This window comes from Musa acuminata, chromosome BXJ2-6, assembly GCF_036884655.1.
Source record: "Musa acuminata AAA Group cultivar baxijiao chromosome BXJ2-6, Cavendish_Baxijiao_AAA, whole genome shotgun sequence".
NCBI lineage: Eukaryota > Viridiplantae > Streptophyta > Magnoliopsida > Zingiberales > Musaceae > Musa > Musa acuminata.
This window is the reverse complement of record NC_088343.1, coordinates 7,304,476-7,327,404: the sequence shown is the minus strand read 5'-3', so window position 1 is coordinate 7,327,404 and position 22,929 is coordinate 7,304,476. Positions and strand designations below refer to the sequence as shown.

At 39.0% G+C, this 22,929-nt stretch overlaps 2 protein-coding genes and 1 long non-coding RNA gene across 4 annotated transcripts; 2 read left to right on the top strand and 1 right to left on the bottom strand.

Annotated features, from left to right (window-relative positions):
- Nucleotides 1–317: 317 nt before the first annotated feature.
- Nucleotides 318–4,636, bottom strand: LOC103988291 (uncharacterized). 2 transcript variants are annotated; one of them, XR_010487311.1, is made up of 3 exons: nt 4,451–4,636; nt 2,287–2,452; nt 318–1,122 (listed from the first exon to the last, which is right to left on the bottom strand). It is a non-coding gene; the product is annotated as an uncharacterized LOC103988291 (long non-coding RNA). The 2 variants fall into 2 exon arrangements; XR_010487310.1 differs by having other exon boundaries at nt 319–1,122; nt 2,291–2,452.
- A 2,906-nt stretch (nt 4,637–7,542) lies between these two features.
- Nucleotides 7,543–17,995, top strand: LOC135614543 (ribonuclease TUDOR 1-like). The gene is made up of 17 exons (XM_065112029.1): nt 7,543–7,726; nt 8,433–8,596; nt 8,904–8,978; nt 9,066–9,179; nt 9,268–9,372; nt 9,682–9,888; nt 10,021–10,236; nt 10,322–10,429; nt 12,584–12,754; nt 12,849–13,046; nt 13,122–13,469; nt 13,553–13,783; nt 13,864–14,052; nt 14,194–14,271; nt 14,356–14,550; nt 16,299–16,676; nt 17,508–17,995. Exons 2-17 carry the CDS (start codon nt 8,447–8,449, stop codon nt 17,691–17,693), a joined length of 2,949 nt encoding a protein of 982 aa, XP_064968101.1. The 5' UTR covers nt 7,543–7,726; nt 8,433–8,446; the 3' UTR covers nt 17,694–17,995.
- A 2,021-nt stretch (nt 17,996–20,016) lies between these two features.
- Nucleotides 20,017–21,476, top strand: LOC103987280 (uncharacterized). Its single transcript, XM_009405540.3, has one exon. The coding sequence runs from the start codon at nt 20,553–20,555 to the stop codon at nt 21,237–21,239; it is 687 nt and encodes a 228-aa protein (XP_009403815.2). The 5' UTR covers nt 20,017–20,552; the 3' UTR covers nt 21,240–21,476.
- Nucleotides 21,477–22,929: the final 1,453 nt, after the last annotated feature.

Here is a 22,929-nt window from a genome sequence, read left to right as displayed (position 1 = left end):
GATATAAATTTTCAGGTACAGCTTAAACTAAGACTTGCTGGATTTTGGATATATTGTTCTGGAAATGAATTAATATGATGCAAAACATGCAATTTAATATGATGGAATGTCTTTGAAACCTGAATAACGTTTTTAATGGTTCCAATATCTCCTAACCTCTGGGAGGATTTTGATCAGAACAGTCAATCCTCCAATAGCTAAATTTCTCATGAACTGTTTACTGTTAATCTCACATGGACATCATTATTCTCATCAGGCTTCCTTAACAAAACGAACTGCAATTTTTCTTCAAGCAGTCTGATAGGAAAAGAAAAGAAAACAAAATATCATGAACAACATTTCTTTTTGACAAGTCAAAGCCTACCTACAGACTACAAAATGTTTGAGGGGGTACAAAAACTGGTGTAATTTCTGAGAAAATCTTCGAGAAAATATTTAAATCTTATTGGTCTCTGAGATACTGCTGAGCAGGATAATCTTTCAGACAAAGACTCCTCATTATTGAGAGATGACAATTTTCTGCTTTCTGGTAACCTGTAGAAAATATAAGATGGACTTCCCTTGCTTCTGGATGTGGTCATAGAGGAGGCCGCATCTATTGCAAAGTTTCATTGCACTGCACACACACAAAGAAAAAGAGAGCATCCAGTTGAAACACCAAGGCATACGGTCAAGCTCTGTCACAAGATGAAGCCCTCTCCCTTTCACCCCACCTGCCTCTTGTATCATTCATAATCTGAACGGTGTCCTGTGACATCCTTCTCACGACCCTCATCTCTGTTTCATGTGTGAGGCATGAGTTCACCCACCCCCGACTCGGTTCTTGTTCCCATCTGTCGATAGCCCTCTCTCGTCTTGACCAACACCAGAAATCAACGACTCAGTGGCTGCCACTTCCACCATTCCAATCTCCAACTCTCTTGTGGTCTCTGCCATTTTTTTCACGTAGACATGCCTGACTTGTATTAATTTTGAGCACACAGACATGGACTCAACAACCACCAACATAACACGGTCCCCCAGCTCTATGTCTCCTTTCGAATCCTTCATGTCAATGAAAACTTTAATGCCGTAGTTGTGACAAGACAGCAGTTGGGTCCACTTGATCAGTCAATCGGAGACCTACACGTGACAAACATTTTAGTGCAGCTGGTTAATGGGCCATCTCTTCTACATCTAACAACACCAATCAATTAGTATCGATGGACCGACAACAAAAATGATAATGATTTCTTTCGAGGTTATATATACTGCCCTTTTCACTCTTTAAAATTTATCTACACTAGCAAGTACACGAGATATGCAAATAATAATAAACAATTAGAAACAATAATTATATATGTAGATCTGCTCATGGAAGTTCTGCTCAATTGTTCTTAAAAACAAAACAGTGATGTAAGATGCTATATCCAATCATGGATTCAATTCCATGATTGGATCCAATTCCAAAATTGTGGATCAAGTTCCTCCAGATCGGGTTTGGAGTTGTTGGGCCGGCAGTGACATCCCTTCTCATGAGCTATCAGAGAGGAGGATGAGATCTTCTGATGACTTGGAATGAGAATAGCAAACTACAGCGAACATAATGTTCATGGACAAATTACCATGACATGGCTGTTGTATGCAGATACTTTACAAATATCAAAGGGGTGTATATGCCACACTGAAACCCATAATCAATATTAAACATGTCAAACTAGATTTAAAATGTCTCTAAAATCATCAACAATAAAAAAAAATGAATCCACTACATAGATGCTGTTGTGCACATGTGGTGAAAATCTTAGGCGCAATGGATAAATATTGCTGACAAATTGCTTGTGTGAGACAAAATGCTCTATCCAAAGAGCAAAGCATGCACTCAAAGGAACGCACCAAGCTTAATTAATTGACAATTTTGGTTTGAAGTCCAAATGCTAAATGTATCATCTAAAATAGGCTCGTAAAGAGGTTAAAAAAACAGGAAATCATTTTATTTTTCTTCCTCCATTTTATTGTTTTTATGAGATGGCCAAACAGAATTGATATTCCCATCAGTGCTCTTCTAGGATAAAGGTTGCTTAAATTCTTCAGCAAACCCAGATGAATATCTTTTTATCCTCGAAGGTATGAGAATACTGGAAATAATTCCAAGTACGGGAAAAACATATGAATAGAACTGGACTTCTTAGAGCCAGTTGTTGAGGCCACAGCTGCCCCAGCAAGGCTGCTGAGAGATGTGTTCTGAAGGATCATAAGCAAGCACCAAACAATAGTAGGAAGAAGGAAATGGACAAGAAAACCTACTTACGTGGCAGCCAATCCATAGTTAATGACATAAGAAGGCAAGGGTGAGAACCGAGCAAGAAGCACAAATCTCCAACCATTGCGTTCAACTCCTCTGGCAAGGAGATGGAAGTATCTACTGCTGTGTGCCCACTCTGCTGCTGGTTTTGAGCTCCCAAAAATTGCCCTGGACAACATGAAAGCAGGCATTATTGGTTAAGACATGGAAGGCATAGGCTTGTATGTATTATGTGATCAAAATGCATGGCCAGCTGAAGTTATAATTGGAATGTATTATGTACGGCATATCACTACTGGCCGCTTCAGCAATATTGTGCATGCCTGCAGGAGTGTTACTTCTGGTGGCTTTTTTAGATTTGACATTGTATGTTGAATGAAGTATGAACCGTTGACAAATGCAGTTTCCTACGTCAAATATTGCCTCATTGGCTCCTCGATTATTTGCTTATTACATCTAGTGAGTGCAGTATTCAATAGTTGATTTAAGTTTTATCGTGCCATGTCGGAGGACAGTGTTCAGGAAATAAACCAACTAAAGTAGACTTTACACTTTATTTCAATTGAGAAAAATCAAGACTCGAGTCAATGAAACCCATACAGACAACTTTGATTAGCCAAAGGCCCATCTGCTTATGACCATGCCATCACCTCATGCTTGGTCAGTAGATTACTGAGAGTCAGAGTTACTTGGGAAATTGGATGATACTTTCTAGGCCCCAATGCTGATGCCTAGGCATAGGACTTAATCTGCCACTGTTGTCGTTGAATAGTGCAGCTCTTAGGTTAAGGAACTTAAGCAGTTCTAACTTCGGAATCGATGATCCATCAGAAGCAATATAGACCTTAGAATTCTTAAAAAACTATAGATCTGAATCTTCAATTAAAATTTCCATCCAGCTAATGAGAAGAGAATCATAACAAATAATAGATTTTAAAATATCTCATTCTTAGTCTAGTCTCAGTGCACTCTTCAAGCTGTGTTGTTTGTATAGCGAAGCATCAGATCTCTATCCTCGAATACATAATGCCTTCCAATTACTTAAAAAAAAAAAAATCAAGCTCACCGATGATCTGGTCTACATTATGGAGGAAGAGTTGACCATCAAATTTCCAAAGGCGAGAGTTAGAATCAGCCTTGAATTAGGTTCAGATCCAGCAAATGAGAAATCCATTTTTCCATGGTTTACTCTTCTTGATATTATAGGCCACCAAATGGACATCCAAATTTAAAATCCATTAATATTAGCATTAACAAGTATGTCTTTCAAAGACAACCACGAATTGGAAATTTTAAATGCCTTGTTGCAATTGCTGAAACTCTTTCTACATAAGCACTACTATATTGGTTGCTCCTACCTTCCGAAAAATAATGCAAACATTTGACCAAATTCTGCAGGACCAATACTCCTCATGAGTAGGTTAAATTAAAGAAACTTATGCTCAAATCACATTATATATTGCAGCAAAATTATTGTTCCATTTATTCAGCAAACAAAACTCGTTAAAAGTCTTGTAATCTTTTTGTAATACCCCGATGAGTGTCACATAAGATCTGATGGGTGCATTCCTACCAACTTCAGCATTTTGAATCAATGGTTTGAACTCAACAAAATTAATAAAACAATTATCCCATCACATCGAATTATGATAATTGGTATAAAAACGAACCTAGAATTAGGGTGCATGGTAAGAGGATATCCATCAACGAAGCCACCGTACATATTACATCATGGAGCTAAACATGGACGAGGACATAGCTCAGGCCCGGAGCCTTGACGAGGACACAGCTCCACTGGGCTAAGGGGCCTTGACGAGGACGTACAGGCCGGGTTGTGACACTTGTGGGTCAGCATTGTCAAGTATATAATGAATGCCTTGCCGATAATGCCCGACTTAACCTTTCCTACTGTCAACAATGAGAGAAGAAGGCATTGACACCCTATGAAATACCAACTCTCGTCATAGAACTAACAAAATCCCTTCTTTTTCACTGATGTCGCTCAACGATAGAAGAAAAAGGATGGAGCGAGTATGAAGAGAAATAGATCAAGAAAATAATTAAATCACTGATCGAACAGAGCAAGTGAAAAAAAGTAAGAAAGAATCTAACGAACGTGGTGCTGAGAACAGACCGTCCGATCCAGAAGGAGAGGGAGGTGCTGACCTCGAAGAAGACGGCCTAGGGGAGGCAGCAGAGCGCGAGGGCGACGGTGTGGGCCACCACGTACGCCGGGATGGCCCATATTCCCGGCCGCTCTGCCAGCCGTCGGAACGGCCGGAGAGCCGCCTCGGAGCCAAACCCTTACCGCCGGCCTGTTCCAACCAGCAGCAGCATCGCCCCCGCCATCGCTCCCAACCGGACCCACCCCTTCCCCATCCCCCCACGTCTCTCTACTCGGTCTCCACCGGTCGCCGTTGACGGAAAAGGGCCAAAATAATAAATATAGATCGTGCACCCGAATTCTTCTCCGCGTATGTTTTCATTCGGAGGAATGTCTCACCTCCCTGCTTCAATAAGGTGCAAGTGGACCACCGTTAACCCAATAGGAGAGCAAGTAAGAAAGCGGGTACAGCACGTAAGCAGGTGCGAAATGCGTTTTTGTTAGTTGGTTATCTTGCGTTTGTGGACCCATACATAAGCATGACATGATTAATTTGGACTCGTCGACAGGAAATCAGAGGGGTGAAGTCTCGCCTGTCTCTGACAAACCAGAGAACACGTTATCCCCTGCCTCACGAAGATTCTGGGACCCACAAAAACTCTCCCATACTTGGATTTTGGTGATTGAGATGTGGTATTTCCTGTCTTCCCAGACAAAGGCGATTTCCATCCACTTCCCGCAAAAAGAAACCGCCTCTTTTGTAACGATTCGTATCTAGCGCCGTGACAGAGCCGCTTCTCTTTGGATATCGACTTCCGACACGCATCGCCCACCCCAACGGAATACCCAACTAAAAGAAGTTTTGTGGGGTCTATGCAAGGCGCGGGCCCCAGGCAAAGGTACTCAAGAGTAGAAAATTGAACGTTCGTCCATTCCTGCCGTTACTCTTTTTTTTTCCGTTCGTAACTTGGATCTCGACGTAGATATATGAATTACCACAGTTACCCTCATAACGCCAGCATACGGCCGCTTTCTGTGGCGAGCCTTCGCCTCCCAACGCGTTTTATCTTTATTTGTATTTATTGGTTGACTTGGTAAGTAGGACGTGGCACTTGGTATCTGATTGGACGATTAGCATCTCGATATTACGTGGCCTTCTGCTACTGGTCAGCGTGACTTTTTTCCGAACGACAATACAGATATTAGTGACATCGAAGGCAGATAAGTGTGATGAGAGGGAAGGCCTCTTTTTGCGGAGGAAACGTTCACGTCGCCGCTTAAGTTACGTTTGGATGGCCGAGATGGGCACGTCCGGAAGGCATCAGTCGTAAATGAGGTCGTCGTGATGTGGGGACGCTGGCCATGATCGACTGTTGTATCGAAACCAGCCACAACAATTCCAGTTCCAATAAGAAAAGAGGTTGAGTAGGTGTCATGCTAGTGTTAATCCATTATTTATACGCTCCAATCCACGGTTGATGATGTCAACCTCCTCCTTTTCTTCAACGTCAATCTTTTCCTAAGGAGACCGCAAGCTAGTTTGTCTAATTGTCACTTCATTCATCCCCTTGTACTATAGGCAACCTCATTTCCAACTCGTTAAAGGAGATCAGGATTGTTGTGCATAGAGGTAAGAGGGTCGGTCTTACTTGCATTGCTTGCTGGGGGCTTACAGCCTCGATTGTCTCGGTGCTTTGATGTTTGTCGATTGAGAGGTGAGACATACATGCAAATGGGGGTAGAGGGTTCGCGGAGATCAACGGAATGTGTTAGATCGATAATAATTCCATAAGGAGTATGGGAATTCGTAAGTTTGTCAGATTTTTTTTATTCTTAGAGATATTTTTTTGAATTCACATGTTTTTAAATGATAAAATTATACGGGCACGTCCATTGTTCAAAACGAATAACTTATCACAAATCTATGGGCCACACCAATGACTAAATAAGTATTAAGTTAGCAATAAATAGGTTTAATGTTCATACCCACATATAAATCTCTCATGTATTTATTTAATAAATAATATTTTTTAAAAATATACTATGAAATCGAAAGAATAAATCTATATAAAAAAAGGATAATTACAACAATGAAAATTATCATGGTTTTGGAATCGGTATAGGAATTGACAATTCCAGTTCGAATTATTATTATTATTTATTATTTTAATTAAAATTTTAAAATTCAAATCTCATAATCGTCATTTATCATTTACAAAAGGAAAAAAATAGAGAATAATAAATATAAAATTTAAAATAAAAAATATATTTTTATTTCTAAAATTGAAAAATAGATGTATAACTATAATGAGCAAAACCGATATAAAAATAAAATTATAAAATTTTTAATCAAACTAAATACCTCTCAAGATCTAACTCACAGTACCCAAATTTGAGCTAAACAATTTAACCATTGTGTCACAAGTTCTATATGTAATTTATTTTTATTTTTTAAGCATACAACTGATTTAAAACTACTAAAATCATCGATTTTGATTTTTCAATAATAAAAATAATAAATTATATCTCAAAATTTTCCAATGTTCAATATGCATAATGAGTTTTATTAATGTACACATTAAAAAAAATAAAGTTAATTCATACAAATAATTGATAAAATATCTAATAATTTGGTTAGTCATATAAGATATTATAAATTGATTAGTATATTTGATTTAATTATTCTTGTTATATAAATATATAATAATTTGGTTATTTCCTGTGATGTTTAATTTGTTGAGAAATTTTAGTTTTATATGTTATTACTTAATAGTAGATAATTCAAAGATCCCAGTGAGTACAAGAGTGAATCTAATAACGGCTATCATCCCCTAAATTAGCTGGAGTCATTATTATAAAGTTTCATTTACATTTTATATTGTTCGTATAGAAAGTTATTCTATTAGTTTTAGAAAATAATTTATTTGGATATTGTAATTATATAGAAATATATTTTTATTGTTATATTACATAAATATTACCCGATAAGACTGATAGTGATTTCATCAAAAGTCGTGCCGGCGTTGATGTGCGGGCCTGATGTGTTTTGGGTATATTCGAAATAATTTAAAGAAATCATATGCATCTTCAATTTTGAGGGATAGATACGTAACTTCAGGAGTTGCGGAGATATATATGCAAATTTGCCCCCCCCACCCCGGCTTGCATTTGCTCGCAGCTTCGTTTGCGGCGGCGTTTCCATCGACGCGTTCCCCTACTTTCCCCCTCGCGTTTTGGTTGCGTCGAAGGCGAGGAGGAGCGGGTTGTAGAGGAGATCCGGCTTAGATTTAGCGATTCTGAGCCGGAGGTGGTTGGTCCCCTGTGGAGATCGGATCAAGGTAGGCCTCCCCTGGATCTCATGGAGTATGAACTAGATCGGCTCTTCTATCTTTTTCTGATCGCGAAAACTCGTTCCTTTTTTCCGAGATGACTACCGATTTGCGTCCTTAGCCGGGATTTTTGCATGTTCTGATTTGATCCCGTCATGGCCTTACTTCTGCTTTTCATTTTGATATGCTTGTCGAGGCTCTGTAGTTGTTTATCGTTACGAGGTAGTGGAGATCTGTTGCGACTTTGTATCAGATCGATTGCTGCCATTCTCGTCTCTCAGATCTGCGAAAATAATATGGTTTTGTACGCGTCTCATGCTCCTATGAAGATGTTATCGTTAGAAATGTGATCTTTTGTAGAATCAAAGAACTTCCGCTTCCTGTAGCTGCTGATTGTATAAAAAAACATTTTTTAGGTATACTAGGGTTTTATTTACGCGAGGATAAATTCGAGCAACGTCAATCTTTATGCTGTTAAACCCATGTGATTCTTTGTTATGATTGCTTTTGATTGATCTCATCTCTTCCCTGCTCATCTTTGGCTTTTTTATTACTACAGATCAAATTTTTTGATGGGTTATCTTGATGACTCTTTCAAGATTACATGCAAAATTATTGCACACTTTGAAAAGGGATATCTTTGGAGAATAGAATTGTCAATTGTTATCTTGTCTCGCTACTTCTATTGACGTTAGGTTGCTAACGGTGATTGTAGGGTTATCACTTGGCATGGCATCAGCGGCAGGAGCAACGGGATGGCTGAGGGGGAAAGTCAAGGCTGTTACCTCGGGGGATTGTCTGGTTATTATGGGAAGCACAAAAGCAGATATCCCTCCTGAGAAGACCATCACTTTGTCTTCTCTGATTGCCCCTAGATTGGTATGAATATTTAGTTTGGGTTGCATTGTACGTAATCACCACGTTAACCAATCATTAAAAAAAAATCTTTGGCGTCTCATTATGCACTCAGGAAATCCTGATCATGAAATGATACATTTCAAATTATTCAGTAATTATTTGCTATATTCCTGTGTCTAAAATGATACTATATGTAATGACTATAATCATCCTCTTTTTCTTTGTTGTCAGTGAGGATCACTTTGTGCTTGAAAATGTTGTCGATTCATGGGAAGTAATAATACTTGCGCCTAATGCAATATTCTCTGGTTTTTGTATAATGAATTAGGCTCGTCGAGGTGGTATTGATGAACCATTTGCATGGGAGAGCAGGGAATTTTTGAGGAAACTTTGCATTGGAAAGGTTATTAATTCTAGTCTTCCTTCTGAATATCTTAAATATCTATTTGCAGTAGGTAACATACTTCTCAGTCTTGATTAATTCCTTCAGGATGTCACATTCAAGGTGGACTACACAGTTCCAACAATTGGGCGAGAGTTTGGTTCTGTTTTTCTTGGAGATAAGAATGTTGCATTTTTAGTTGTTTCTGAAGGATGGGCAAAAGTAAGAATAACTTGTGCACCTTGTTTTCTTTCTATACTGCTCCAATGGTTTCAATGCTGATATTTGTGTATGCATTTGTTTTCATCAGGTAAGGGAACAAGGTCAACAGAAAGGTGAAGCAAGCCCATACTTAGCAGAGCTACAACGTTTGGAAGAGCAAGCCAAGCAACAGGGTTTAGGGCGTTGGAGCAAGGTTAGTACACTTTCTCTCTGTTCTGTTGGTTTTTTAATGTTTTTTTTGTACAGGATGAAATTTTTCGTTCTCATGTCAAGCATGTCTAGTACATTTGCTTATCCTATGCTGAAAAGATTGAGGCTCTGTTATTCATGCTTGTGTGGCTGTTAATGGCTCCTAAAATGTTTAAACCTTAACTGTCTGCTTTCCTTCGGAAATCTAGCTAATGTTGAGGAGCCAACTGATGACAAAGAGCAATCACTAAAACATGGGCATGATTAATAAAAGCTGGAGTAGTCATGTGCTTTTCTTGCTCACCTAGTGTAGGTACCGGGTGCTTCAGAGTCAGCTGTAAGAAATCTACCACCTTCAGCCATTGGTGATCCTGGTAATTTTGATGCCATGGGACTGCTAGCTGCAAACAAGGGCAAGCCCATGCAAGGGATTGTTGAGCAGGTCCGTGATGGAGGCACTGTTCGTGTCTACCTCCTCCCTGAGTTCCAGTTTGTTCAAGTTTTTGTCGCTGGGGTTCAGGTATGTTTTATAATGTGATCGAGAACATTTTATTTCAAATGCGATTTTCTGAACAAATTTTTGGAAGGAGAAAGTGTTCACTTTGATTCTTTTTCTTTATATGACAAAGCTGTTTCTCTTGAAAAAAAATAGGCTCCTTCAATGGGAAGAAGGCCTGTTAGTGACCCCATTCCCGAGAGTGATGTCACTACTGATGATACAAATGGAGAAATTTCGGGTGAAAATCGGCAGCCAGTAACATCAGCCCAAAGGCTTGCTGCCTCTTCAGCATCATTCACCGAAGTTGCACCAGATCCATTTGGGAGGGAAGCCAAACACTTTACAGAAACTCGTGTTTTAAACAGAGACGTGGGCTCCTTTTTTTTCTTTTGTTGTATGTACTTCTGCATTTGTTTATCTATAATTCATATCAAATTAATTTCAAATTGTGCAGGTCAGGATTGTTCTGGAAGGTGTAGACAAATATAGCAATCTAATTGGCTCAGTTTATTATCCGGATGGTGATATTGCAAAAGACCTTGCTCTGGAGCTTGTACAGAATGTATGTATGCATACTGCAACCATATACCAAGCAGTAGTAACTTTAGTACAGAAGCTTTGCTTATGTGAGCTCAAAAAAGATAATGACAATCTTTTTTCTGTGATGATTTTACTAAGAGTGAAAGTGGATTAGATGCAGGAAAAACTTGATACCTATCGACTAGTGATCACCATACATGAATTTGCATATGGATATCTTCAAATAGTTATGAATATGAATCCACATGCGTCAAATTCATACATACATAAACCTGGAATAACGTAAACAAACAATTAAGGAAATAATTCAAATTCTATCGGTAATGTTTCTTGTATAGCAAAACTAAAAATGAAAAACATTAAGGATGGATGAAAAAAAGAGAATATGCTAAATATAGATTGTATATACCAACAAAGTAATGATTTTCATTACGTTATATAGGTAGATTTAACATGGATTTTATTTGGATGTTTAGTTACGGATAAAGGTATGGATAAATTCCAACATGCCCAAGGCCATGTACTGAAGATTTGTATAACAAAATTCAGATATGACAATGGATATGTGACAGAGACTAATTTATGTAACTATTTCTGGCTCTACCTTGACCAAAATCAATATCGAATAAAATATATATTCCCCAATTTTACCTAAGATGTGTAAGATATTACACATCTCAGGTTGTATAAAAATTTCATTGATTATCTTCCTCTGATATTTCTTGGTTGTTCATGATTATTCTTCCTTATCTTCTTCAACTTATGTCAAGTTAGCATGTCTTTTCAGCTGCATCCTTGTGCCACAAAAATGTACCTCTGCTGCAAAGCTGCAAGTGCAATTAATAATTAGAAATTATCCTTATTAACGAGTGGTTCTTACATTTCTTAGTTATGAACTTCAATATGACAGTCTCTGTTACCCTTAAACCATTTGTACAAGCCCAACTGAGGTCCGGTTCTAACAGAAACATAATATCCCTTGACAATGGATTGAAACAAAATAATTACTCACCATTGAATGCGACGTTCCCTTAAATCATGATTTTTCTTTGGAAGAAGTGATGCAAAGCTGTGACCTGCTTCTTCTTTCCTCTTTCTCATCTTGCTTCAATTCCAATGAGAACTGAGAAGTGACAATTTTGTCTTTTCTTACATTTGAACTCTTTATTGAATATATCCTACTGACAGAAAAAATGTTAAAACTCCGAACTTTCACCATCTGAATTTCTTTCCTTCTATGCAACTTTTACTCAAACAAAGCTTATGCTTGGTGTACTCTGCTTACGAGTGTTATTATTGAGGTGACAGACCTTTGTGCTTACCTGTGCTTAGTTAATGGGCTACCGTATGCATTTTGTAGGCAACTGCCTATGGAAGTTAAAAATAGGGTGGGGCACATCTAATCTTATTTGGACAATTTACCCAAAAAAACCCTTACAAATTAGTTTTTACCTAGGGGCATCTTTTATTTTCATAAATGGATAAATGTGTCCTTGATCTGGTTCATAATGTGGTTTTGTGTTAAATCAGATCAAATTGAATCAGACCGATTCAATTCGACCTTCTCCCCCTTCTATTTTCACCCATCTCCACCAGCCCTCCACCTCTTATTTCTTCTCCTTTGAAGAGGAAGAGGAGGGAACAGAGGGGGAGGCGATCGAGGAGGGAATCGGTTAACTAGGTTGACCTGAACCGGAATTGGCCTGGATCAGTTTAGTGATCCGAACAAGATCTGAACTGGTTCAGGAATTTTTGAAAAAAAAAATGATTGCAATTGGAGGGTAAATATAGGATTTATAGAAAAAAGGTGCCCCTCGGTTAATTCCAGATAAAAGGGTGCCATCTGCTAAGAACGAATTAGTTGTGGATTTTCTGGGTAAACTGGCCATCTTATTTCATCGAGTAATTTAATCAAGGATTACGCAAAAATAGGTCATGCTCCAAGTATTTCCTTTGCCTGTTATCTCGATTTTTGTCTTGTTATCCTCTATGGTCTGAAATGATGCTTTTGTGTTTTCTATTTTCAGGTTAGAAAGCTAAATGCTTGTTATTAGTTTGTTACATATGCATTATTAATATTTACCCATACGACCGAAGATTTCATAAACATTGACTTGTACGTTAAAACAAACATGGGTGTCCTTCATAAAATAACATTGTTTTCCCTACTTCATAGGGTTTTGCTAAGTTTGTGGAATGGAGTGCAAACATGATGGAGGATGATGCCAAACGGAAACTGAAGGCTGCTGATCTTCAGGCAAAGAAGGATCGCTTGAGAATCTGGACAAACTATGTTCCTCCAGCTTCAAATTCAAAGGCAATTCATGATCAAAATTTCACAGGAAAAGTATGTGACTTTTACCCAGGCCTTCTTGAAATTGATTGTTTTGCACCTGTCATTCATATACTTTGAACTGTGCAATTTTTTCTGTTAATTTTAGGTCGTAGAGATAGTGAGTGGAGACTGCATAATTGTTGCTGATGATGCTGTCCCCTATGGTAGCCCATTAGCTGAGCGTAGAGTCAACCTTTCAAGCATCAGAGCACCTAAGATGGGAAATCCTCGTCGAGATGAAAAACCAGCACCCTACGCTCGTGAAGCTAAGGAGTTTTTACGTACTCGTCTTATTGGCCATCAAGTATGATTATTTGCTTGGTGTATTTAGTGGAACAGATCTGTCAAGTTAGTTATCTCATAATGCATTTATTATCAGGTAAACGTGTCAATGGAATATTCTAGGAAGGTTGGCATGGCTGATGGACCCAATGCAATAGTATCTAGTTCAGCTGATACTAGAGTCATGGATTTTGGGTCTGTTTTCCTTGTGAAGAGTGAGGGTGATGAAACCTCTTCTCCCTCTCCTAACCAACCGGGAGGCACAAATGTTGCTGAGATGGTTGTCTCACGTGGTTTTGCCACTATAGTTAGACATCGAGATTTTGAAGAAAGGTCGAATCATTATGATGCCTTGCTGGCTGCTGAATCACGTGCAATTAATTCAAGGAAAGGGATTCATTCTGCCAGGGATCCTCCAGTGATGCATATAACTGATCTGACGACGGTGAGAAATTGAATACTATTTTGTGCGTTGTGCAATATATGTTTGTCATGGTATATAATATTAGTATTATGTTATCTGCACAGGCATCCGCAAAGAAAGCTCGAGATTTCTTGCCTTTTCTGCAAAGAAGTAGGAGGCATACTGCCGTTGTTGAATATGTCCTCAGCGGTCATCGATTTAAGTTGTTGATTCCTAAGGAAACATGCAGTATTGCCTTCTCATTTTCCGGGGTTCGCTGTCCTGGTCGAGAGGAGCCTTTTTCAGATGAAGCTATTGCTTTGATGAGAAGGAAAATACTGCAACGGGATGTTGAGGTGCTAATAGTTTATTTATTTGAGCTTAAAATGTTATCCTGTTCATACACTTAAACAAATTTTCTGGTTATGTTGGACAGATTGAGGTAGAAACAGTTGATAGGACTGGAACTTTCTTAGGCTCTTTGTGGGAGTCAAAGACCAATACGGCTATTACTCTTTTGGAAGCCGGTTTGGCAAAACTTCAAACTTCCTTTGGTTCAGACAAGATTGCAGATGCTCACCTTTTGGCTCAGGCTGAACAGTCTGCAAAGCGCCTGAAGCTAAAAGTAAGCTACAGTTACTGATTCTTTTTGTTATTGGAACTTCTTATGTTTGTTTGAGACCTTGCATTGGTGGGAACCTTGTGTTTTGAGCTGCCCTTTTAAGCTTCACATGTACATGTAACTTCTTTTTTTTCTTTTTGCTAGATCTGGGAGAACTATGTTGAAGGGCAAGAAGTCTCAAATGGCCCCTCTGCTGAAGCAAAGCAGAAAGAAGTCCTCAAGGTACTTTACAAGGAGTCCTTTAACATGCTTGTTCCAATTATATATTAAAAATGATCATCTTATGTTCCTCGTTGATGAATTCAGGTGGTGGTTACAGAAGTCCTTGGTGGTGGAAAATTTTATGTCCAAACTGTTGCTGATCAGAAGGTGGATGCCATTCAACAGCAACTTGCTGCATTAAACATTAAAGAAGCTCCGGTCATTGGTTCTTTTAATCCTGCAAAGGGTGATGTTGTACTAGCCCAGTTCAGCATCGATGATTCCTGGAATAGAGCCATGGTATGACTTAATTTTTGCTTACTTCTGAAATTGATGTCAGACTTCTTCACTCATTCCTTAGTAAGGTTCAATTGCCATAGAAGTGTTTTTTAAAGTTATGTTTAAAAGATTGTGGTTCATCACTGCTAAAATTGATGTCAGAATTCTTCACCCATTCCTTAGCAAAGCATCAAAGCAGAGTTCTATAGACCAGAGTATGATGCAATAGCAATAAGATAAGCATAATAGCAAGACAATGAGCAATTTATATTGCTCAGTGTATAGTTAATAACTTGCATCCGTTGATGAAGAAAATCAAGGCAAACTTAAGTAGGATGATTAGGAAAGCAGTTGCGCAATGCCCCCAAATACCTATGTCTCTTCAAACCTAGCTTAGCCCCAGATTTCTCAAGTTATAGATCAGACTAAACTCTAATGTGGCATATGTACTCTAGAAGAAGTTCATAAGATTGAATACAGTCAAGTTTGGCTACATTCCCCAAGCCCCATGGTGGAATCAGGATACTGTGATGGGACATGTCACTAGGTTAACCCAACCTCTACGATGAGGCTATAAAAGAGGACCCATTCTTGAGCTCTCTAGAACAAGGATTTTAATTTCGAATGATACCGTCCGTATCGGGCGATACGTACCGGTCTGCTAATAGATCGGTACGCGGATTGCTCGCTATCGGGCAGTACCGTTGATCTCGCCCCGTATCGAATGATACATGGCTGTATCGGGCGATATCAGTTGATATTTAGACCGTTACCGCTCGAAACAGGTCGGTAACGATCGATTTTGATCGTCGTCGCCCGCTACCGGGCGGCATTAGCCTGGCTGCGGTGAGGGAAGAAGAAGCATCGAGGGAGAAGACGCTTGAAGAAGAGGGAGAATTGGGAGAACCTTGACGCTTCCCGATCTGGCGTTGCCCTCCCTCGACGATCCCGATCCAGGAGGTAACGAAGAGGCGATGGCTCGGCTTCTTTTTCACCGAAGACTGGAGATGCCTCGGCCTTCGTCGCATTCTTTGGAGACGTCTGCGGTCTTCGACGTCTTCGCCGAATGCTGCAGATGAAGAGAAGACCACGTCTTCTCCTCACCTGACACGACAATGAGAAGAAAAGGAGGCGACATTGTCGAGGTAGTGTACTCCTTTTTCTTATTTTTTATATTATATTATATTATATATATATATATATATATACACACACACACACACACCGAGAGGTACACCCTCGCGTACTGCTCGGTATGCCCATTTTGTACTGTATTGAGCAAAACTCGAAACGTCGGTACAGTACGAAATTAAGAACCTTGCTCTAGAACATCTATGTTGAGTGTATACATTGATGATTGCTACACTGATCCATTTGGTTGGTAGAGTGGTGTGCTAGAAGACATTTAATATCATCTACAAAAAAATTGCTTTTACAAGCCCAAAAAATTCATTTTCATTAATTCAATTGTAGCTACCCTATGCAATAATGTGAGCGTCTGGCAATTATTGCCATTTTACTTGTTAGTTCTTCTGATGGTAAATATTTTATGGTATGTTGTATTGGTTCAACAATAAGCCTTTTTTCTTAGAAACATGTATCTGTGTGCTGTAAGCTAGTACTTAATGCATTTGTAAAATAATTGTGCTTTAGATTTTTTTTACTAGGTTCATGTTTTTTTGATATCTCTCTTCATTTTTCTACTTTTCATGTAATAGCATTTGAAAGATGTGGTTTATTGTCATATAATTATTTTGATACGTTTATAGATTGTAAGTGGACCACGAGGAGCTGTGGAATCACCTAATGACAAGTTTGAAGTGTTTTATATTGACTATGGGAACCAAGAAATTGTTCCATATAGTCGCTTAAGGCCCCTTGATCCTTCAATATCATCGGCTCCTGGGTTGGCTCAGCTTTGTTGTCTTGCTTACATTAAAGTGCCTAATTTGGAGGATGATTTTGGTCAAGAAGCTGCAGAGTATTTGAGTGAGTGCACTATGAACAATTCAAAAGAATTCAGAGCGATGATTGAAGAAAGAGATACTTCAGGCGGGAAAGCCAGAGGACAAGGAAGTGGAACTGTATTAATGGTGACTCTTGTTGATGTTGAAGCTGAAGTCAGTATTAATGCTACTATGCTGCAGGTTTGAATACCTGACTATGTCCTAGTTATTTAAACATATTGCCTTAATTTTTTTGTTTATCTTCCGAATTGGCAATTGACATCAATGGTGAATACTGAAACCAATTTAGCCCATAAGTCTTCATGTCATGTATATGCATTATGCTTTTTTTTTCATGTCAAGTTTATTTCATTCGTTAGTGTCATGGTGGATGATTTTGTTTATTAGATGCATGGATTTTTTTTATTTTATTAGGTTTATCTTAGATGCCATTACCTTAGGTAAGTTTATTTCATTCGTTAGTGTCATGGTGGATGCTTTTGTTTATTAGATGCATGGACTTTTTTATTTTATTAGGTTTATCTTAGATGCTATTACCTTATGGAATTTGTATCTTCTTATTTTCATGAAACTTTTCCCCTAGGTTCAATTTTTTTCAACTTTTTGGCTGAACTCCCCTAACCATGAATTTCCATGTTTCTTTTGTTTTTTTCCTTTTGATTAAGTCTACGATGGGTTTGGTGTTTAGGATTTGATGTTTATTAGTTTCTTTAATGTTTGCTTGTTATTCTACAATAGTATTTGTCTGCAGTAGGAGCATGAAATCTCTGTAGAAGTTAACATTGTTCTATTTTTAGAATTTTATATCCTCCTATCAGATCCAAAGAGGATGCATGCGTGTTTACATATTTGGAACAATCGTAACAAACCATATTGGAAATGATGAATGGCTGTTTATGACCATTCCAATTGTTTGTTCTTGTATAGTCTCAATTATGATAACGTTTCCCCATTTTGCTCCAAGTCTTTTTGGTGTTCCATCTTCTGATTTGTTAAATTATGATTATGTAGGAAGGGCTTGCCAGACTAGAAAGGAAGAAGAGATGGGACACTAGAGAACGCAAGGCAGCTCTCGATAACTTGGAAGAGTTCCAAGGGAAAGCAAAAGGAGATAGACTGAATATTTGGCAATATGGTGATGTCCAATCTGATGATGAAGAGTCAGCTCCTCCGCCAAGGAAAGCTGGAGGTCGCTGATGAGCAATCAATGAAAACATGCCGAGGTTAGTGATTAGGTCCAGAGATAAGATCTCACTTCAGCAGCTCTTTCTACCTCTGTGTTTCTCCTTTCTGGTTTTGCTTTTATTTTTAACCCAAGATTTGAGGAGACATTATTTTTCCCATGTTCAAATAAAGCAAACATAGCTTGTCTATCTCCATCTGGATGCCTAGACTTATTGGTGAGAACTTATGACATAGGCCTTATATGTATCCTTAGATGTAGTTGCAACTCAGAGTTATGTTGTTATTTAAATCAACTATTGGTGGCTTTATTCTTATTCTGCTTTCAGAAACCAATTGGTAGATTTCATTTAGCCATATAGCTGACAGATAGCATAATATACACTACCATGGAATCACCAGTTTTGTGATGTTAGTTTCTGTTCAATTATTTTTGGCGTTATAGTTGCGTCTGCTAAATTTATAATATGCTTCAGGAGTAATTTCAGGGTTATGCTGAGATGGAAGTCTTTTCAGAATTTTTGCCTACCTGACCCTGCGATTGTTTTAATGTTTCTATGGTAACGGTGGGTGATACAAGACATTCCTGATTAGTTTTCTTGAGTTTCTTCTGCAACTGTTGCCTCAAGAACATACCTCATCCTGTTCAAAATCTTAAAGCAATCCGTAGAATGTGATTCCTGTGTTGCAACTCCCTTGTTTCTTAGCAATATGTGCTGGCCCTTGATTCCAAAGATCCAACTATATATATTTGATCGACCAATTTTTGTCCACATAGAAGTGTCAAGTGATGTCAAACTCTGATTTCATGCACCTTTTCTACTCTGTTAGGAGGCATAGGAGTTCTAATAACCATGCTCATGATCAGACATTTCATGCTGTTATGATTAGGTTTATCTCTCTCTGTGAATCTTATGCATTGTAAAGGATCTCAGTTCAAAGGAAAATAGACCTAAACCCGAGTTCAGCCGGACCGGGTTGGGTTTGATCCATTCACATCCATTCAGAGATTCTCGATTTTTAGAATCTAAAACATTCAACTTGTTTTTAGATTAGTTCCAAGTTCTAAAGATTCCTGTTTCAACACCTACCGACCAAGCAATGTATCGTTTGATTACACTTGGAGATGTGCAATGAGGCAACACCGGTGTTGTTTACAGACAAACAAATCTAATCTGATACCAAAGGTTCGCCTGATGCCATGCATTCTTGTACGTACGTCCTATCTTTTTGTGTTCCTCATTGTTCCCTTTTTCTTCTGACATCAAAGTATTGGGCGGGATGAGGCTTTGAGACTTCTTTGCTAAGAAAGAGAGCTCCTTTTGCATGCATAGGAGTTGGATCTTGCACGGTTACCCATAGCCATTCCTTCACATGCAACCTTGGGGTGATGTGTGTGTGTGTGTGTGTGTGAGAGAGAGAGAGAGAGAGAGAGAGAGAGAGAGAGAGAGAGGAATAAGATTTGAACCGTGTGGTGTGGGTGATTGAATAAGAGACTGCGTCTCGGCTTCTTCGTCGCATCTCCTTTTGTTTGTTTACGAAGGGGGTTGGATAAGGCGTCTCGTTTGTGTCTCACTCTATGTTGGGGTACTCCAAACTTTCTCGAGATGCACAGTGGTCAAACACACCCATATTTGAATGTGAGAGTGAGTCAAAATTAAGTAGACGTAAATCCAAGTTGAGTTGAATCAATGGTGAGAAATGCACCATCCAGAATGCAATATATTGGATCCATGATCGTTACCATTATTATATGTATAAAAGAAATCTATTGCATGCGTGGATTGGACAAGCTGAATCGGGTTATTTTTTATTGGACTAACAAATACTATTTGCGTTGAATGCTCAAAGATTAAACACGTGGATTAGTAAATTTTATTTATATATTTTTAAATTAAAAATATATTATAATATCAAATGATGTATATGATGATACTTATCACTTTTTAATAAATTACTAATCAATTCGAATTTCTCAATAAAGATGATTAATAGAATTTATTATCATCAAGTTTCAAATTATGAATTATAAATTTTAAACAAGCCTATTATAATAAAAAAAATGTTGTATCTTTAAAATCTGATTGTGATATCCATCGAATTGGAAGGGGGAAGTAAAACTGTGTTAGTAGTTGCATTAGCCATACTACCACTTTATGATAATTGATGCAATTAAATAAGAATTATGAGTGTTTCCACAACATTTTGTTAATGATTACTGCTAGTAATCAAGCCACAACAATTCTACTTCTTTTTCTTCAGATGCATTTTGGCCCACCATTCCTCCTCCTTCATTCGGCTAGAGAGAGAGAGAAGAGAGAGAGAGAGAGAGAGAGAGAGAGAGGTCTCCCATGTGGAAGACCACAGCAACCAACCAGAGAGGCGTCGGAGAACTCGGTCAAAGAGACAAACCTGTCACCAATCCATGACCAGAGATGCTAAAAATAAAGAATACTGTACTCAAGCAAAAAAGAAGAGAGAGAGAGAGAGAGAGAAAGTAAGGGAAAGCTGTTCCTAGATCTCACGCTTCACTCACCTCCCATGCCCACAAAGAAAGAGATGCCAAAAGCTCATCATATGCTAGTGTGCCATCACCACCACAGGAGTACAGCCTTCACCTTTTGTTTGAATCCAGTACTGGTTGCACTCTGACCATCCATTCTATAAACACTCCTCTCCTACCATCTCCTCCTCCTCCTCCTCCTCCTCTGCCGTCCACTTCTCTCTGAAATGCTTCTCTTGTATGCTCTTTGTTCTAAACAAGAGTACGAAGAGACTGCTGCTTCTCTCTCTGTGTTTCTGTGTGTCTGGTTGTGTTAACGCGTGATACAGAGCCGGGCGTGCATGAAGAGAAAGATCGTACAAGTACAGTAGATGGGGTTGAAGTCCCTCAGTCTGCAGGTGATCCCGTGGTGCTTTCACGTGGTGGGCGCGACGTGGCGGCCGGCGGCCGCCAGGCGAACTAACCCGGCCCCGCCGTCGCAAGCGGGGGCGGGTGTCCGGCTCATCGGCTGCGACGGACGGGTCAGGGTGTACCACCGGCCGGTGGCGGCCGCGGAGCTCATGAGGGAGCATCCCTCCCACCTCGTCTGCCGCTCCGACGCCTTCTTCATCGGACAGAAGGTCCCGCCGCTGGCGGCCGGCGACCAGCTCCAGCCGGGCCAGTCCTACTTCCTCCTCCCCTCCCACTTCTTCCGCTCCGTCCTCTCCTTCGTCACCCTCGCCACCTCCCTCGTCACCCCCACCGCCGGCGGCGCCAGAAAGAGCGCCCTCAGGCCGTTTGACATCCACAAGACGGCCACCGGGACGCTTCAGATAAGGGTCTCCGATGAGTTCCTAATCGAGGGAGTCCGAGAGGAAGAGAGCAGTACTGTTATCAGCAGAGTCGTGACCACAGAGGCATTGGAGAAGGAGTACAAGCTGTTGATGAGGTGCAAGTCCAAGCAGTGGAGGCCGAAGCTGGAGACCATAACGGAGTCGGAGAGGAGGAGTAGTGGGGTGGGGCTATTTGGTGTCTTCAAGAGCAGGAGGAAGAAGAAGAAGAAGAACGGGAGCCAATGAATTTGGTATCACATGCAGCTCCATTACACTCAACTCTTCAGCATTTGTAGAATGCAAGACAGAAAAGTAGTCGCAGGAACAGATGGAGGGCTCTCTTCCTTCTTCTTGTCACTGCTCCAAGTCTTCACCTCTTTTACTTTGCTTCTCCTTTTGATCCAAAAGTTTTGTCTCGTACAGTGTAAAGATGACTGTATTCTTACTGGGTATTAGGATATAAATAATTTAAATCTCTTGTTTATGGCATGCGTTAGCTTTTTACTGATTATTATTGAGATCAATCACTGACAGATTTATATGTCTGACTTCAACTTAATCCTTCAGCACCTCTCACTGTGTGGTAGATCCTGGATTAGATTCCTTTCAGTGATTGAGAACCATGGCTCAACTCATGCTCTTTCTTTCAGTGTCAGAAGCGCCCAGTTCATGAGCTCTGACACTTGCAGCACAGGCATCACATCAGCTTGATGTATTTGGTCAGCCGGGTGGAGGAGATGTCAGCCCACAGCTCACTCACCGAAGCCACCGCTGCCATTGCTCCTTGGCGAGAGCAGAGCAGTCGCCATGACGGACTCATTTGAACACTGGAAACGACAAAATAAAGGTCAAACTCCTGTGGTGAACTGATGGGTCATTCATTCCTCTTGCTCTTGGCATTGTTTCGCAAGCTCAGCGTATTTAAGTTGAGCTAAAACATCAGAAAAGCTCAGACTAAGGGAACTCTATAGTGTTCTGAAACTTCTCATTGGTATATATATATTATGTTTGCCTAATCTAAGTGTTTTCCTCGAAAACTTTGATGAATCCAAACTGTCTATTGATCATCAAAGACACAAGAACAGACTTAATTTGGTAATTTGGTTTGGGTTTATGGACCCTTTGTACTCACTCCATCACGAGTGACCAAGGACACTTTTAATCTTGAATGTAGCCCATAGTTTTAACGGAGCTCTTAATATGAGGTCATTGAGGGATGGATAGAGAAGGATCAGAACACTGTACAAGATATTTAGATACTAAGAATTTTTTTAATACATGTTAATTATTTTACATTTCCTGTCCAATTAAAATAGGATTAATTATATATTATTTTCTATAATTAGTTAGTTTTAGTATTCTAGTTTTTATACTTTAAAAATTATATTAGAATTCATATACTTATGAATGTGAAACATTTAATCTCATTTTTTGTTTATTTTACTAAAGAAAATATTATAAGGTATATCACTGAACACATGCTGATTCAGTCTTATTTTAATTTTGTATTGAACATGTATGATATTTTTATCAATAAAATTGACGATGTGAGAAAAATAAATTTAAATATTTTTTTTTTATAAATATAAATATCTCAATATATCTTTCAAAAGTTTAAGTTTAAAGATAATGATACTGCTAGTTATAACTAGGGAGATAATATATAATTAGTCCATCAAAATGTAATATGTAGTGTGAGGTTTGACGATTATAACTTAGGATCATATAATTATAAATGATCACACCATTGATAAAGGTAAAAAGGCATCAAACTTGTGGATCCATCTATCATTAAAAACATATGAATAACATCATAATGCATGATTAAAAGCATAATGACTATATTGCAAGAGTATCTATTATAATTTCTATCAAAAACCCTATTTTATGTCTAGAAATGAAATTGAAGATGGTGGTGGAAACTGATTTGTAATGA